This window comes from Triticum dicoccoides, chromosome 3B, assembly GCF_002162155.2.
Source record: "Triticum dicoccoides isolate Atlit2015 ecotype Zavitan chromosome 3B, WEW_v2.0, whole genome shotgun sequence".
Taxonomy (NCBI): Eukaryota; Viridiplantae; Streptophyta; class Magnoliopsida; order Poales; family Poaceae; genus Triticum; species Triticum dicoccoides.
This window is the reverse complement of record NC_041385.1, coordinates 491,139,778-491,157,494: the sequence shown is the minus strand read 5'-3', so window position 1 is coordinate 491,157,494 and position 17,717 is coordinate 491,139,778. Positions and strand designations below refer to the sequence as shown.

Genomic DNA, 17,717 nt, shown 5'->3' with positions numbered 1-17,717 from the left:
CGTGTCCCCGGTTACGGACATCTTGAGCTTCTAGTAGTGAAAATGCTGGGAGATCTCCTCACCTTTAATTAAACAGTTGGGATTTAAATGAAACTTGGGAACGGATGGAGTTGGGTTTGCCAACTCATCCTATGCAAATGTGTAGTAGTAGAATAACATCTTTTCCAATAGGGAAAAACTAGCTTTATGCAAAAATTAAACTTAGAGCTTTCCACCAGCCAAATTGCATGTACAAGTAGGTTCATTACACTTATGATGTGACTTGCCAGTACATTCAATGTACTGACCTATATGGCTGCAACTTATCACGTTGCAGATATATCCGACGAGGATTAAGGTGCGATAGGTCGATGTTCTACACTCAACCTTGCTCGTGGAGTTGGACTCATTTACTACTTTGCTTCCGCAGTATTTGTTTATTGGCTCTATGCCCTATTTGGTAATAAATGTATTGCTCCTGGACTATCGATGTAATAAAGAGATGTGTGTTATTTCTGTTATTTCATCGAGTACTGTGTGTGCTAGCAAGTCGATCCAGGGACTAGCACGGTAAGCATAGAGACTTCGACTCTTACCGAGTCGGGTCGCTACAATGATGTCTCTTACTGATTTACCACTATTGTTTTGGGGTTATGCATTAGAGACAGCTGCATTCACGTTAAAAGGGCACCATCTAAATCCGTTGAGAGGACACCGTATGAACTATGGTTTAGCAGTAAACCTAAGTTGTCATTTCTTAAAGTTTGGAGTTGTGATGCTTATATGAAAAAGGTTTTCAACCTGATAAGCTCGAACCCAAATCGGAGAAGTGCGTCTTCATAGAATACCCAAAGGAAACTGTTGGGTACACCTTCTATCACAGATCCGAAGGCAAAAACATTCGTTGCTAAGAATGGATCCTTTCTAGAGAAGGAGTTTCTCTCGAAAGAAGTGAGTGGGAGGAAAGTAGAACTTGATGAGGTAACTGTACCTTATCCTGAATTGGAAAATAGTTCATCACTGAAATCAGTTCCAGTGATTCCTACACCAATTAGTGAGGAAGTTAATGATGATGATCATGAAACTTCTGATCAAGTTACTACAGAACCTCGTAGGTCTTCCAGAGTACGGTCCGCACCAGAGTGGTACGGTAATCCTATTCTGGAAATCATGTTACTAGACCATGATGAACCTACGAACTATGAGGAAGCGATGATGAGCCCAGATTCCGCAAAATGGTTTGAGGCCATGAAATCTGAGATATGATCCATGTATGAGAACAAAGTATGGACTTTGATTGACTTGCTCGATGATCAGCAAGCCATGTTAAATAAATGGATCTTCAAGAGGAAGACGGACACTGATAGTAGTGTTACTTTCTACTAAGCTCGACTTGTTGCGAAAGGTTTTCAACAAGTTCAAGGTGTTGAATACGATGAGATTTTCTCACTCGTATCGATGCTTAAGTCTGTCTGAATCATGTTAGCAATTGCCACATTTTATGAAATCTGGCAAATGGATGTCAAAACTGCATTCCTTAATGGATTTTTTTAAAGAAGAGTTGTATATGATGCAACCAGAAGGTTTTGTTAATCATAAAGGTGCTAACAAAATATGCAAGCTCCAGCGATCCATCAATGGACTGGTGCAAGCATCTCGGAGTTGGAATATACGCTTTGATGAGTTGATCAAAGCATATGGTTTTATACAGACTTTTGGAAAAGCATGTATTTACAAGAAAGTGAGTGGGAGCACTACAACATTTCTGATAAGTATATGTGAATGACATATTGTTGATCGGAAATAATGTAGAATTATTCTGCAAAGCATAAATGAGTGTTTGAAAGGAGTTTTTTCAAAGAAAGACCTCGGCAAAGCTACTTACATATTGAGCATCAAGATCTATTGAGATAGATCAAGACGCTTGATAAGATTTTCAATGAGTACATACCTTGACAACATTTTGAAGTAGTTCAAAATGGAACAGTTAAATAAAGAGTTCTTGCCTGTGTTGCAAAGGTATGAAATTGAGTAAGACTCAAATCCCGACCACATCAGAAAATAGAAAGAGAATGAAAGTCATTCACTATGCCTCAGTAATAGGTTCTATAAAGTATGCTATGCTATGTACCAGACCTATTGTATACCTTGCTCTGAATTTGGCAAGGGAGTACAATAGTGATCTAGGAATAGATCACTGGACATTGGTCAAGAATATCCTTAGTGAGGACTAAGGAAATATTTCTCAATTATGGAGGTGATAAAAGAGCCCATCGTAAAGAGTTACATTGGTGCAAGCTTTTACACCGATCCAGATGACTCTAAGTCTCAATATGAATACATATTAAAAGTGGGAGCAATTAGCTAGAGTAGCTCCGTGCAGAACATTGTAGACATAGAATATTTGCAAAATACATACGGCTCTGAATATGACATACCCGTTGACTAAGCTTCTCTCACGAGCAAAACATGATCACACCTTAGTACGCTTTGGGTGTTTATCACATAGCGATGTGAACTAGATTATTGACTCTAGTAAACCCTTTGGGTGTTGGTCACATGACGATGTGAACTATGGGTGTTAATCATATACAGATATGAATATTGGTGTTAAATCACATGGCGATGTGAACTAGATTATTGACTCTAGTGCAAGTGGGAACATTGAAGGAAATATGCCCTAAAGGCAATAATAAAGTTATTATTTATTTCCTTATATCATGATAAATGTTTATTATTCATTCTAGAATTGTATTAACCAGAAACATAATACATGTGTGAATACATAGACAAACATAGTGTCACTAGTATGCCTCTACTTGACTAGCTCATTAATCAAAGATGGTTATGTTTCCTAGCCATAGACATGTGTTGTCATTTGATTAACGAGATCACATCATTAGGAGAATGATGTGATTGACATGACCCATTCCGTTAGCCTAGCACTTGATCGTTTAGTATATTGCTATTGCTTTCTTCATGACTTATACATGTTCCTGTAACTATGAGATTATGCAACTCCCGTTTACCGGAGGAACACTTTGGGTGCTACCAAACGTCACAGCGTAACTGGGTGATTATAAAGGATTACTGCAGGTGTCTCCAAAGGTACATGTTGGGTTGGCGTATTTCGAGATTAGGTTTTGTCACTCCGATTGTCGGAGAGGTATCTCTGGGCCCTCTCGATAATGCACATCACTATAAGCCTTGCAAGCAATGTAGCTAATGAGTTAGTTACGGAATGATGCATTATGTAACGAGTAAAGAGACTTGCCGGTAACGAGATTGAACTAGGTATTGGATACCGATGATCGAATCTCGGGCAAGTAACATACGATGACAAAGGGAACAACATATGTTGTTATGCGGTTTGACCGATAAAGATCTTCGTAGAATATGTAGGAGCCAATATGAGCATCCAGGTTCCGCTATTGGTTATTGACCAAGAATAGTTCTAGGTCATGTCTACATAGTTCTCGAACCCGTAGGGTCTACACGCTTAACGTTATGATGATAGTTTTATTATGAGTTTATAAGTTTTGATGTACCGAAGTTTGTTCGGAGTCCCGGATGTGATCACGGACATGACGAGGAGTCTCGAAATGGTTGAGACATAAAGATTGATATATTGGAAGCCTATGTTTGGACATCGGAAGTGTTCCGGGTGAAATCGACATTTTACCGGAGTACCGGGAGGTTACCGGAACCCCCCGGTGACCTAATGGGCCTTAGTGGGCCTAGTGGAGGAAGAGGAGAAGGGTCCAAGGGGCAGCCGCACGCCCCTCCCCCCCAAGTCCGAATAGGACAAGGAGGGGGGCGGTGCCCCCCTTTCCTTTCCCCCCTGTCCTCCTTCACCCCAAGTCATAGTCCAACTAGGGAAGGAGGGGGGGGAGTAGGACTCCTCCAGCGCGCCTCCTCCTAGGGCCGGCCGCACCCCCCTTGCTCCTTTATATACGGGGGCAGGGGGGCACCCTAGAGACACACAAGTTGATCTACGGATCGTTCCTTAGCCGTGTGCGGTGCCCCCTCCACCATATTCCACCTCGGTCATATCGTCGCGGAGTTTAGGCGAAGCCCTGCGCCGGTAGAGCATCATCATCATCACCACGGCGTCGTGCTAACGGAACTCATCCCCGACGCTTTGCTGGATCGGAGCCCGGGGATCGTCATCGAGCTGAATGTGTGCTGAACTCGGAGGTGCCATATGTTCGGTACTTGGATCGGTCGGATCGTGAAGACGTACGACTACATCAACCGCGTTGTCATAACGCTTCCGCTTACGATCTACGAGGGTACGTGGACAATACTCTCCCCTCTCGTTGCTATGCCATCACCATGATTTTGCGTGTGCGTAGGATTTTTTTTAAAATTACTACGTTCCCCAACAAACATATCTGCCCCTTCCTTCCTAGTCCCCTCACCTTTTGCCACCCAAACCCGTCGAGAAGACCGCTTCTTGTCACGTGGTACATACTGTTGGTAGCTATCTCGCTATCGAGACGCCCCCCTCTCTTCTTTCTCTACGAATATAATACCCTGGCCTCCTCAGCTGCCCCCTATTTTGTGTATTAATCTGAGCGTGCTGTTTTCCTTTGGAATCATAATACTTTTTTGGGGATATTATTCCTTCCTTGACCTTTTTTTCCAGGACACTCCGCATCTCTTTCTCCCTCCTTTCCTCTATATCTTGGTGCAGGTCTTTTTCCTTCTCTGCACCCGCACCAGTGTGCGTTTTCTGTGGGCTTTGGACCTCGTCCTGCTCTCTCCCATGCTGCTTTATCCCACCAGTGTGGGAGTCTGCTGATGGTGTGTATTCCCTGTATAGTGATCTGCGGGTGGGTAGGTCCCTTACGTACCCAGACCCTTTCGAGCCATAGTCTCCCCCGCTTGACATTGAGCTTTCTTTGCTGAAACTTTTGCTCGAGCCTCCCTGCCACTGCTTGTGTTCATGCTGCCCTGACGAGGACCTCCCGGGCGATGCCCTTAGCCATTCCCCCCACTGTGCCAACGGATCAATTGGGGGATCGCATTGTCCATCGACATGCACTAGTCTTCCGCAGTCAAAGCAAAAATGTGGAACCCTCTCATATGCAAAATCAAACCATGTTTTCTCTTCCTCCATTGGCTTCTTCATCTTCCCATCTTCCTCCTTCTTCCTCAGGTAAAAGCCTCGGACTAAGGGCTCATGCAACGCTATCTTAGTCCTCACCCTGAGTTGTGTTCCTCTAGCTAGTCCATCTTCCCCAACGTCCACTCTCACCACCTTACCCAGCCAATTCCCAATGGCCTCTCCAAACTCCTTTGATCGCTTGTCCAAAGGTAAATCATCGATTCTTACCCAGACATCAGTAGTATCAAAAATCATCTCGGACGGCCTGGTTTCACCATCATAGTCTTTCAGGACAACAATATTGAAATCAAATTGCCACGGGCCATTATTCAGGGCATGCTTCCAATCCCCCTCGCTTCCGAACCTGATCATGAATTTATTTCCACCCAATTCCTTGAACTGGGCTTCTCGATGGAGTCCCCGGGCTCTCTGCATCGCTCTTTCAAAGGCCTTCCTATTCAAAGGGCGAGGCGAGAAAGCTTTCCCTATGACTGCCCACTTTATCTCCTGCTTCTTCACTGAACCCGGATCATCGAACACAAAACCAGCCGCCTCCTTCTCCGTCAATGCTAGTCCCCCCATCTTCGCCGACAGGGTCGCTGCCTCCTCTGACGTCTTGCCGTCTGCTGGAGATTCCGAGGATCTCCTCTTTCCACTGCTTATCTAACTCGCCGTTGCAGTAGGAGCCGCCTTCGCCGGAGTAGCCACCCTTGCGGCGGCCCCCCCATCCCTGCTTGAAGAGGACGCCATGAGCACCACCTCCAAGCCGGAGAAACAACAACACCGTGGCCAGCCAAGATCACGGCGCCGTCGCCGCGAATCCGCTGCCCCGAGATCGTCACCACCCTACGTACAAACCCTAACCCTAGGCGCCGCCTTCCGATCGGTCAGCCATGAGTATTTATCAGATGTTCCCGATGGGACTCAGCCATGAGTATTGATAAGGCGCCAACGATATTATACCTCATGTTTTATTCATGTTGAAAATGTTCATAAGCATCAATCCTCAACCATGCCACGAATGGTTGAAGATGGCATACAACAACTAAAGTCCATGCTTTAAATGAACCCAATTTCATATCATTTCTTTCTTGAAACTTAGTTTTGTATCCAAATATTGGGTTCACAGCAAAATCTCAATAAGACAGAGTGCATGTTATTTTTGTAAATAAAAACACACGATGTTATGGTAAATATTCCAGTAACGAAAACTACTACGCATGTGTTAGCCATGTCACCGGTGCAGTGGGTGCACATATCCATCCGGTGCACCGGATTTTTGTTCCGTGACCAGAGGGTGTTCGCCCAAGGTGCGGGCATGCATGTCGGTGCGAGAGCTAACCGGACGCAAAGCACGGCGAGTCGGTTGTAATAAGGGATTCTCAAAAAAGAAAATTGACGACGTGGATCCTCAATTTCCAACATCACCGCGGCAGCCCGCAACAGAAAGGCAGGCACAGATCCACCTCCACGCCTCCACGGGATAAGCATTACGGAGACACGCATTGCATTGCCTGCTAGGGGCCAGCCAGCCAGTGGGGTCGACCGAACCAACATCCGGGACACGAGGAAAGAAATCCCAGCCATTCTTCACTGACACCCGGGGCCAAGGGCGCCGCGGAGGAGAGATAAATTGAACATGCCTTTTTGTTAGACAAGAGGGAGATCGGAGTAATTAAAAGTGGGATAGATAAGCCAGAGAAATGGTCGGAAGACAATCGTATCTTGCATGTCCAAAAGATTCTCGCGTGGTTGTTAGAACCAACCACCTCGCCTCACCATCGCCAGGTTTTTCGGCTGCCATGGAGCATAAAGCCAGCCCGCCATAAACCCCTCGCCGCCCGGTCACCACCACACAGAGTAGCGGCGGCGAGCGCTTGGTCGTGTTGGGTCGGGGGCTGCGAGAATGGACGCGCAGGCCGCCGTGACCCGTGACGCCGTCGGCCTCGACGACCCGCTCGTCGCCCTCACCCTCGGATCCATCTACGCCGCCGCCCCGACCCCGCCGCCCAAGCCGTGGCGCCCCTCTCCTCCGACCCCTCCGCCTTCCCAGCCGGCGTCCGCCACTCGCCGCCGCCTCAACGACTCCGCCACCGGCCAGCGCCGCCGCGCGAGCAACGAGCCGCCATCCGACGACGACGACGCCGCCGCGGACGGGCTGCCGCCGCCGTTCCCGTGGGCCACGGAGCGGCCCGCGCGGCACGACCCCCTGGACAGCCTGCTGCGCCGGGGCGTCACGTCCGTCGAGGGCGAGACCCGGTGCAGGCGCTGCAACCGCACGTCGACCGTGGCGTACGAGCTGGCGCCCAAGTTCCAGGAGGTGCGCCAGTTCGTCGTCGCCAACCGGCACTCGTTCGACGACCGCGCCCCGGACGCGTGGATGAACCCGGTGCTGCTCGACTGCGCTGCGTGCGGGGAGAAGCGCTGCGTGTGGCCGGTGATCGCCGCCGACAAGGGCGAGATCAACTGGCTGTTCCTCCTGCTGGGCCAGATGCTGGGCTGCTGCACGCTGGAGCAGCTCAAGTACTTCTGCAAGAACACCGGCCGCCACCGGACCGGCGCCAAGAACCGGGTCCTCTACTACGCCTTCCTGGAGATGTGCAGGCAGCTCGAGCCGCGCGGGCCGTTCGATGACACCGTCGCCGACGGTAACGGGTTCCTGCACTCCTGATCTACCGGCCCCTGCGCGCAGATGGATTTTTTATGTCATGTGGTGTGTCGTGTTGTGTGTCGATCTGGTAATTTCTAGGGATGACGAGGAAAGAATAACTTCTCTATATTTAATCTAGTTATATGTTATTGGATCGTTATGATTATTATTTATCATGAGTTTTGCTGAAAATGATTAATCATGTTCTTGCACTCAACATGTACTAATACATTACTACATTATCTGTAGTTTCTTCATGCAAGTGACTCTATGGCCGAGATATTTTTTCCCCATTTATTTATTTACAATATTATATTATTTACCGATTAATTTGGCTCTTGTATTGGAGAAGGAAACTCACTTGGCATTCTTGGCTAGGATTGACAGTGTTTAGCATGGAGATCAATTAATTTATATTGCAAGATTGTGCTCCATTGAACTAAGGCACACTGGAATGCTAGACCAACAAGCGTGCTACCAAAGCCTACGAAACTTTCCATCCCTAATTAATCTCCCGCAACCATCTGAATTTCACCGGGTGAGGCCCTTGTTCCTTTTTTCAAACAGAACTTTCCACGTTAGCTCACCCGTACATAAAAAGATTTACGTAGTTGTAACATTGCTCATTGTAGGAGCATGGATGGTTCTTCTAAAAAAGAGAGCATGGATGGCGTCATAAATGTAAGGGCATGTAGTGTTGATAAGATTGGCATTTTTCTTATATATGAAGTCCACGTCATTTAGAAAAGGTAACAAAACATGTTATACACCAGGCGGCAAGTCTAGTAAGAGTCTAGTAAGCTATCAACCAAAACAGAAAATAAATAAAACATGTTATACAATTTATTATCTCTTAAGTGTTATATTTTAGTGTTCATAAATACTCACTCTGTTCACAAATATAAGTTTTTTTAGAGATTCTAAATGAATTATATACGAAGCAAAATGAGTGAATCTACACTCTAAAATACATCCGTCTGTACAATGGAGAACACGAGAGTAAGACAAGACATCTTGTACAATGGAAGAAAATTTATTATCTTCCTTCATAAGAGATCAAAGTGATCGGATCCTTCCCCATAACTCTCTCTCTCTCTCTCTCTCTCTCTCTCTCTCTCTCCAATTAAGACTGTTACTAACATTGCAAGAGCCTAGACTTGGGTAAAGCCTGGGCCCCGTGTGCGTTCAATAACCTAAGGCTACGTCCCACTCTCACACAAATCCATGCATATCTGTGTCGTTGTTCGGTACTTTTGAAAACACTATCGTCAACTGTATGCACTAGGGCCCAAAGGCATAGGCAGGCTCTAGGCTCCCTGGGCCGTGGCACCCGATTCCTTAATCGAGTGTAGCGCCTTCAACAATGTAGCACATGTTTGGCCTAGGGCTTGTCCTGGGCTCGACTCGATGCTGGCTATGCCATTGCTAGAGCCCAACTATAGTCACATTCCCCGCCATCTTTGTGGCATCATTATTAATAATTTTGTCGACGGTTCCACAAAACTCATCTAAGTTAGAATATACACAATCTCATCTAAGTTAGAATATACACAATGAGGAATTTTTTTGGGTGCTACTTTCTTTACTAATACTAATTTTCTTCCTTGGTCCCACTCAAGAACCATCATCATGTAATGGTACACATTAGACTTGCTACTCAACACTCCATACTACCCCCCCTTTCTCAAAATGCAAGGTGATGAAGTCATGTACCTAGGGCAGGGTCACGGGCCTGTCCAAAGTACCCTCCCCAAGGACATCTTCAGAAGAAGCTACCTTCCAGTCGACTAAGAGGGATTCCACTCGACGGACTCGAAGGCACTCGACCATGAAGACTCACTCGACCACCAGGAGATCAAGAGCCACTCTGCATCCAAACGGTCTGTAATTAAGTAGTCTTTATGGCCATGATGACACTTTATGTAAGGCGTTACTGGTAACGCCCATCTTTATGTACTTTAAACCCTGCATAACTGAGGGCCGGAGGGGTCTGGCAGACACTATATAAGCCACCCCCTCCTCAGTGTAAAGGGTTCGCACCCCTGTAACTCATACGCACATAATCCAGTCGACTGCCTCCGGGCTCCGAGACGTAGGGCTGTTACTTCCTCCGAGAAGGGCCTGAACTCGTAAATCCCTTGCGTATACAACTACTCCATAGCTAGGATCTTGCCTCTCCATACCTACCCCCATTCTACTGTCAGATTTAGAACCACGACAGTTGGCGCCCACCGTGGGGCCGGTGTCTTAGCGATTCTTGGAGAAGTTGCAATTGTTCCGATTGTTTTCATCATGGTTTCGGGTGGAGTTTTGGTCGAGGGCCGCGAGATCCATCTCGGCGCGCTCACCTTCATCGCCGACGACTCTGCTTGGCTCCAGGAGGCTCCACTCGACATCGACGCGCTCCCCGTCCGCGGTGCAACGCACTTTCGGGCGTGTGTCCGCGGCGTTCTGCTGCGGCAACCGTCGGCCCCGTATCAGTCGACTTCCGTGTCGTCCACCCTCCCTACCTTCCGTCAGCGCAAGCGCTCTGGTCAGTCGAGGCTTCAGCGGTGGGTGAGGCACGCGGTAGCTCGCCAATCGACCATCACCCAGGTCGCGGCAATTGAGCCCGACGAATCTCTCTACGGCTTGTTCGATCTGTCGACTGGCTCCGTAGAGACTGCATCCGAGTGCGACAGCAGTGATCCAGCGGCGGAGGTCCTGATGGTCAACGGGCCTTGTAGCCCTCCCGGCTTCCCCCACAAAGATGGGGTGGACGGTGGAGGCGACCCCGCTCAGGCGCATGAGGAATATCAACCCGAGCCACTTACTTCTCTACAAAGGGAAGAACTTCGCCGCAGGAACATGGATGCCCTGCATACTCCTATCGCAGGAGAAACTCCTGAGGCTCGTGCCTTGGAAGAGGCGCGTTTGGCCAACTTGGCTGAGCGCACTCGACTGGAGAACCTCCAGCGAGCACTCGACGAGCGTGCGCGGCAACGAGTACCCGACTCCAGCCGACGTCAGCTCTTTCCTCAACCCACTCAGGTATATCGGACCCAATCCAAAATTTAGCAACTGCAGCCCGTATAGAGGAGTCAATTCAGCCCTCTTAGTCGGAGGCTGGAAGAGGCTTGATACAGATCAGGGACTTGCTCCGGGCAGCAGGGGATCAGAATTCAGTCGTGTCACAGTCGCGCAACATGACTCACAGTCGATCCGTCGCTGCGAATACTGTTCAGTCAGCTCACAGCCCAAGGTCACCGCCGAGGTGCGTGGGACGTGAAGGCCGGCGGGATCACTATGATGACCGATTTGATCGTGATGAAAGGCGTCGAGTGCCCACTCCTCCTCCGAGAGGTGGGTCTAACGCCCATCGGCAGCAAGATGACAGGCGCCAGCTCAGTGTTGGGCGGAGAGCTCCGGTCGACCCCAGAGAACCAGGCTTTGACGCGAGATCCATCATCGTGCAAGGTTTGGTCGATCGGAACAGAGCTCATAGAGGTGGCCATGACAGGGATGTGCCCACTAGCAGTCGAGTCCATGTTTCAGGACCAGAATGCTTTAGCAGAGCCATCAGAGCCGCAGTGATACCCCCCAACTTCAGGTTGGCGACTGGGGTAAGTAAGTTCACCGGAGAGTCCAAGCCTGAAACTTGGCTTGAAGACTACCGAGTGGCAGTACAGATTGGTGGCGGTAATGATGAGGTGGCCATGAAGCACTTGCCACTCATGCTAGAGGGTTCAGCCAGGGCGTGGTTGAATCAGTTAGCTCCTAGCAGCATTTACACTTGGGAAGATCTATCCCGAGTGTTCGTCAGGACGTTCGAGGGAACTTGCAAGCGACCGACCGGATTGACGGAGCTGCAAGTCTGCGTACAAAAGTCGAGTGAAACATTGAGAGATTACATCCAGAGATGGATCATTTTGCATCATACCGTGGAGAATGTGTCGGACCATCAAGCGGTCTGCGCCTTCAAGGATGGTGTCAAGAACAGAGAGTTGAGCCTGATGTTTGGTCGAACCGGAGATATGACCTTGAGTCGAATGATGGAAATCACCACAAAGTACGCCAATGGTGAAGAAGAGGAACGACTCCGGAGTGGCAAGTACAAGCCGAGTCAGTCGGAGAAAGGAAACTCCAGTCGGAAGCAGAAGCGGAAGGCCGAGCCAGCGGCTCCTGGAGAGGCTCTGGCCGTGACTCAGGGGAAATTCAAAGGGAAGCCCAAAGGATCTTGGAACCCCAAGAAGGTGAAAGATAAGGAAGGAAATGACGTGATGGATCTGCCGTGTCACATCCACACGAAGAAAGACGAAGAGGGTAATTTCATCTACCCTAAACATACCACTCGCCAATGCCGGCTCTTGATCCAGCAGTTCCAAGGAAAACAACCCAAGGACAAAGAGAAGGAGTCGGACAAGGCCGAGGACAAGGAGGACAGTGATGGAGGGTACCCTCATGTCAATTCCACCCTGATGATTTTTGCTGATGTAGAGAGCAAAAGTCGACTGAAAGTGATCAACCGAGAGGTAAATATGGTCGCCCCGGCGACACCAAGTTATCTGAGATGGTCACAAACTCCCATTATGTTCGACCAGTCCGATCACCCTACTCACATTGCCACCCCTGGGAGGCAAGCGCTGGTGGTCGACCCAGTCGTCGAAGGCACTCGACTGACGAAGGTATTGATGGATGGCGGCAGTGGGTTGAATATACTGTATGCAGAGACGCTCAAGGGAATGGGCATTCCGATGTCCAGGCTCAGCTCCAGCAACATGAGCTTTCACGGAGTCATTCCTGGAAAGAAGGCTGAGTCACTCGGCCAAATAGCTCTGGACGTAGTGTTCGGCGACTCGAAGCATTTCCGCAAAGAGAAGCTGACATTTGAAGTCGTGGATTTCCAGAGCGCTTACCACGCTATTTTGGGGAGACCAGCTTACGCACGGTTCATGGCTCGACCATGTTACGTGTACCTCAAACTGAAGATGCCCGGCCCCAAGGGTGTGATCACTATTACTGGCAATCAGAAGAAGGCAGAAGAGTGTTTTCAGAAAGGCTCGAAAATTGCCGATTCCCAGATAACAATGGTAGAGCTGGAAGGATACAAGAAAAATGCAGATCCGAGTGATTTGTTGCGAGCCAAGAAGCCCGCCACAGAGTCAGCGTTCCAGTCATCTGGGGAGACGAAGCCAGTTCATATCCACCCAACTGACCCCAATGCAGCTCCGACCCATATTTCCACAGCACTTGACTCTAAATAGGAAGAAGCGCTCATCCAGTTCCTCCGTGAGATCTGGGACATCTTTGCATGGAAGCCAGCTGACATGGCGGGTGTTCCCAGGGGGCTGGCTGAGCATCGCCTTAGAGTCGACTCGAAAGCGAAGCCTGTCAAAGAACATCTTCGACGGTCCGCCGTTCAGAAGAAAAAAGCCATTGGCGAGGAGGTGGCTCGACTCCTTGCAGCAGAGTTTATCCGAGAGATATACCACTCCGAGTGGCTCGCCAATGTCGTCATGGTTCCCAAGAAGGACAACTCACTCCGCATGTGCATTGATTTCAAACATATCAATCGGGCCTGCCCGAAAGATCATTTTCCTCTCCCTCGCATCGACCAAATTGTCGACTCGACTGCGGGGTGCGAGAGATTGTCTTTTTTAGACGCCTATTCCGGGTATCATCAGATCCGTCTGTATGGACCTGACGAAATTAAAATAGCTTTCATCACTCCATTCGGGTGCTTCTGCTATATCACCATGCCATTCGGTCTCAAGAATGCCGGAGCCACATTCATGAGAATGATTCAAAAGTGTCTACTCACTCAAATCAGTCGGAATGTGGAAGCGTACATGGATGATATCGTGGTCAAGTCACGAAAGAGTTCCGACCTGTTGACTGACCTAGCTGAAACATTTGCCAATCTCAGGAGATATGATATCAAGCTTAATCCATCAAGTGCACATTCGGAGTACCTGGCGGAAAGTTACTCGGTTTTCTCGTTTCAGAACAAGGAATCGATGCTAACCCAGAAAAAGTTGGCACCATACTCCGAATGAAACGCCCTGTGCGTGTGCACGATGTCCAGAAGCTTACTGGATGCTTGGCCGCGTTAAGTCGATTCATCTCTCGCCTCGGTGAAAAGGCGTTACCTCTTTACCGACTGATGAAGAAGGCAGACAAGTTCGAGTGGACTCCAGAAGCTGATACAACGTTTGCCGAGCTAAAAGCTCTGCTCTCCACCCAGCCGGTGCTTGCTGCTCCAATCAGCAAAGAGCCTCTGTTGCTTTACATTGCAGCAACAGGACAGGTCGTCAGTACAGTACTTACGGTCGAGCGGGAAGAGGAAGGTAAAACCTTCAAAGTTCAGCGCTCAGTGTATTATCTCTCTGAAGTTTTGACTCCATCGAAGCAAAGATATCCTCATTATCAGAAGCTCGTATATGGGATCTACATGACCATGAAGAAGGTTGCTCATTATTTCTCTGATCATGACATTACAGTCGTCAGCGACGCACCATTGTCAGAGATTCTGCACAACAGAGATGCAACTGGTCGAGTGGCTAAATGGGCGATTGAACTTCTTCCCCTTGATATCAAATTTGAGGCAAAGAAAGCCATTAAGTCCCAGGCTATAGCTGATTTCCTTGCCGAGTGGATTGAACAATAGCAACCGACTCAAGTTCACTCGGAGCATTGGACCATGTTCTTTGATGGTTCTAAGATGTTAAATGGTTCTGGTGCTGGGGTGGTTTTGGTTTCCCCCCGAGGAGATAAGCTCAGATATGTGCTCCAGATCCACTTTGATTCCTCCAACAATGAAGCAGAATATGAAGCACTCTTGTATGGGTTGCGCATGGCCATTTCACTCGGCGTCCGTCGCCTTATGGTTTATGGCGACTCAGATTTGGTGGTCAATCAGGTGATGAAGGAGTGGGACGTTAGAAGCCCAGCCATGACTGGATACTGCAATGCAGTGAGGAAGCTTGAAAAGAAATTCGAAGGGTTAGAGCTCCATCATATACCCCGACTGAAGAATCAAGCGGCTGATGACTTGGCGAAGATAGGTTCCAAGAGAGAAGCCATTTCCAGTGATGTGTTCTTGGAGCATATCCATACTCCGTCAGTCATAGAAGATCCTTTTACTGAAGAAGCTCCGCAGCCCAAGAGTATCACAGATCCGACTGAGGTTGAAGTGCCAGCAGTGGTCGACCTGATCATGGAAGCTTTGGTGATCACTCCCGATTGGACAGTACCGTACATCGCGTATATCTTGAGGAAAGAGCTCCGGAAGACGAAGAAGAGGCTCGACAGATCGTCCGCTGATCTAAAGCCTTTACTGTGATAAGGGGACAGCTGTACAGAGAAAGCGCGACTGGAGTTGGTCAGAAATGCATAACGCCAGAGGAAGGTCGAATAATTCTTGATGACATCCACTTGGGGACCTGTGGCCATCATGCGTCCTCTCGGACCATCGTGGCCAAAGCATACCGAGCCGGATTTTACTGGCCAAGAGCGAATGAAATGGCAAAGGAGATAGTCGACAAGTGTGAGGGATGTCAATTTTACTCCAATATGTCACACAAGCCCGCATCAGCTTTGAAGACCATACCACTCGTCTGGCCTTTTGCAGTATGGGGGTTGGATATGGTGGGGCCCTTGAGAACAGGCAGAAGCGGTTTCACACATGTGCTGGTAGCAGTCGACAAGTTCACCAAGTGGATCGAAGCTAAACCCATCAAGAACCTTGATGCCGGTACTGCTGTCAGCTTCATCAGAGAATTGATATTCAGATATGGAGTCCCACACAGCATCATCACTGACAACGGGTCAAACTTCGATTCGGAGGAATTCAGGGCGTTCTGCACGTCTCAGGGCACACGAGTCGACAATGCTTCAGTCGCCCATCCTCAGTCGAATGGACAAGCAGAGCGGGCCAATGGCTTGATTCTCAAAGGATTGAAGCCCCGACTGATGCGTGATCTCAAGCATGCGGCTGGAGCATGGGTCGACGAACTTCCCTCAGTGCTTTGGGGGTTAAGGACCACGCCTAATCGGTCGACTGGGAGAACTCCATTCTTCTTGGTCTACGGAGCTGAAGCAGTCTTGCCGAGTGACCTTCTCCACAATGCTCCTCGGGTCGAGCTCTACACCGAGGCTGAAGCAGAACAAGCACGGCATGATGCAGTCGACCTTTTAGAGGAAGAAAGGGAGATGGCTTTGATCCGATCGACCATTTATCAACAAGACTTGCGTCGCTTCCACGCCAAAAACGTGAAGAGTCGAGCCTTCCAGGAAGGAGATTTGGTTCTCCGAGTGGATCAGCAGAAACCACATAAGCTTGCTCCTTCTTGGTAAGGTCCCTTCATCGTCACCAAGGTTCTCCACAACGGAGCGTACCGTTTTACAACGTCAAGCACAACACCGACGAGCCCCGAGCTTGGAACGCGGAGCTTCTCCGCCCCTTTTACACTTAAGTATTCACTCAGATGAGTTGTAATAAAAGTACTTCTGTCGTTTATTTATCAAAGACAAGAGCTTTATAATTTTCCCAGTAATTATCATTACTTTTGTCCACATAAAGCAATCCCCCAGTGGGTGGCTTGGCTGTGAATCTGATTCGCCTAAGTCTGTAAAAAAATCCTAACCGAGTGGTGAGCCGGCCTCCCACTCGGGGGCTTAGCTGCGAAATCCGTTTCGCCTAAGTCAAACAAAATCCTACCGAGTGGTAAGCCAGCCTTCCACTCGGAGGCTTAGCTGCAGTCCAAGTACTCGCCTAAGTTAAAACAAAATCCTACCGAGTGGTAAGCCAGCCTTCCACTCGGAGGCTTAGCTGCAGTCTAAGTACTCGCCTAAGATAAACAAAATCCTACCGAATGGTAAGCCAGCCTTCCATTCGGGGGCTTAGCTGCAGCGTTGCGCTCGCCTAAGTACAAATACAACATGCGCTCTGCAAGGAGGACGAGGTGCAGGTCGACTGCTATCCTCTTCTTCCGAGCTACGCCACAAATACAACGTGCGCTCCGCAAGGAGGATGGGGTGCAGGTCGACTGCTACCCTCTCCTTCCGAGCTACGCCACAAATACAACATGCGCTCTGCAAGGAGGACGAGGTGCAGGTTGACTGCTATCCTCTCCTTCCGAGCTACGCCACAAATACAACATACGCTCTGCAAGGAGGACGAGGTACATGTCGACTGTTACCTCCTTCTCTAGAGGTACGCCTTGAAAATCCTACCGAGTGGAGAGAAAACCTCCCACTCGGGGGCTTAGCTGTAGCCCAGTGCTCGCCTAAGTTTTTGAAAATCCTACCGAGTGGAGAGCAAACCTCCCACTGGGGGCTTAGCTGCAGCCCAGTGCTTTCCTAAGTTTTTGAAAATCCTACCAAGTGGAGAGCAGACCTCCCACTCGGGGGCTTAGCTGCAGCCCAGTGCTCGCCTAAGTTTTTGAAAATCCTACCGAGTGGAGAGCAGACCTCCCACTCGGGGGCTTAGCTGCAGCCCAGTGCTCGCCTAAGTTTTTGAAAATCCTACCGAGTGGAGAGCAGACCTCCCACTCGGGGGCTTAGCTGCAGCCCAGTGCTCGCCTAAGTGTATTGGGGAACAAGTCGATTGCAATGAGCGCCTCGCTTTAGCCTGCAAAAGACACCTCAAACCAAATGCAAACATATTCAACGTTGAATCCAAGTTTGGATAACACCTAACGGAACCGAAAGTGCTCAGGCGCTAAGCCTGTTAAGGTTTGTCGGTTACAAAAATCACTCGGCATACCGAGGCAAATTTAAAGTATCAAGCTCAGAAGTTTTTTACCCCTCCTGTGGAGGGCTGGAAGGTGCAACAAACTCATCCAGGTCGATTCCATCTGCAATCCGAGTGGCAGCGGCGATGAAGGTCTCCATGAAAAATCGGAAATCGTGCTTCTTGGTGTTAGCCACCCTAAGGGCCGCCAGCTTGTCCTCTCGTGCATCCTTGTAGTGAACGCGGACCAGAGACAGAGCAACATC

The 17,717-nt window shown here is 49.0% G+C and overlaps 1 protein-coding gene across 1 annotated transcript; it reads left to right on the top strand.

The window, feature by feature from the left end:
- The first annotated feature begins 6,995 nt into the window (after nt 1–6,995).
- Nucleotides 6,996–7,847, top strand: LOC119281437. Its single transcript, XM_037561952.1, has one exon. The coding sequence runs from the start codon at nt 6,996–6,998 to the stop codon at nt 7,758–7,760; it is 765 nt and encodes a 254-aa protein (XP_037417849.1). The 3' UTR covers nt 7,761–7,847.
- The last annotated feature ends 9,870 nt before the right edge of the window (nt 7,848–17,717 follow it).

Excerpts from the sequence above, each read along its gene's own strand:
- LOC119281437 (XM_037561952.1), top strand. The coding sequence starts at position 6,996 with ATGGACGCGCAGGCCGCCGTGACCCGTGACGCCGTCGGCCTCGACGAC.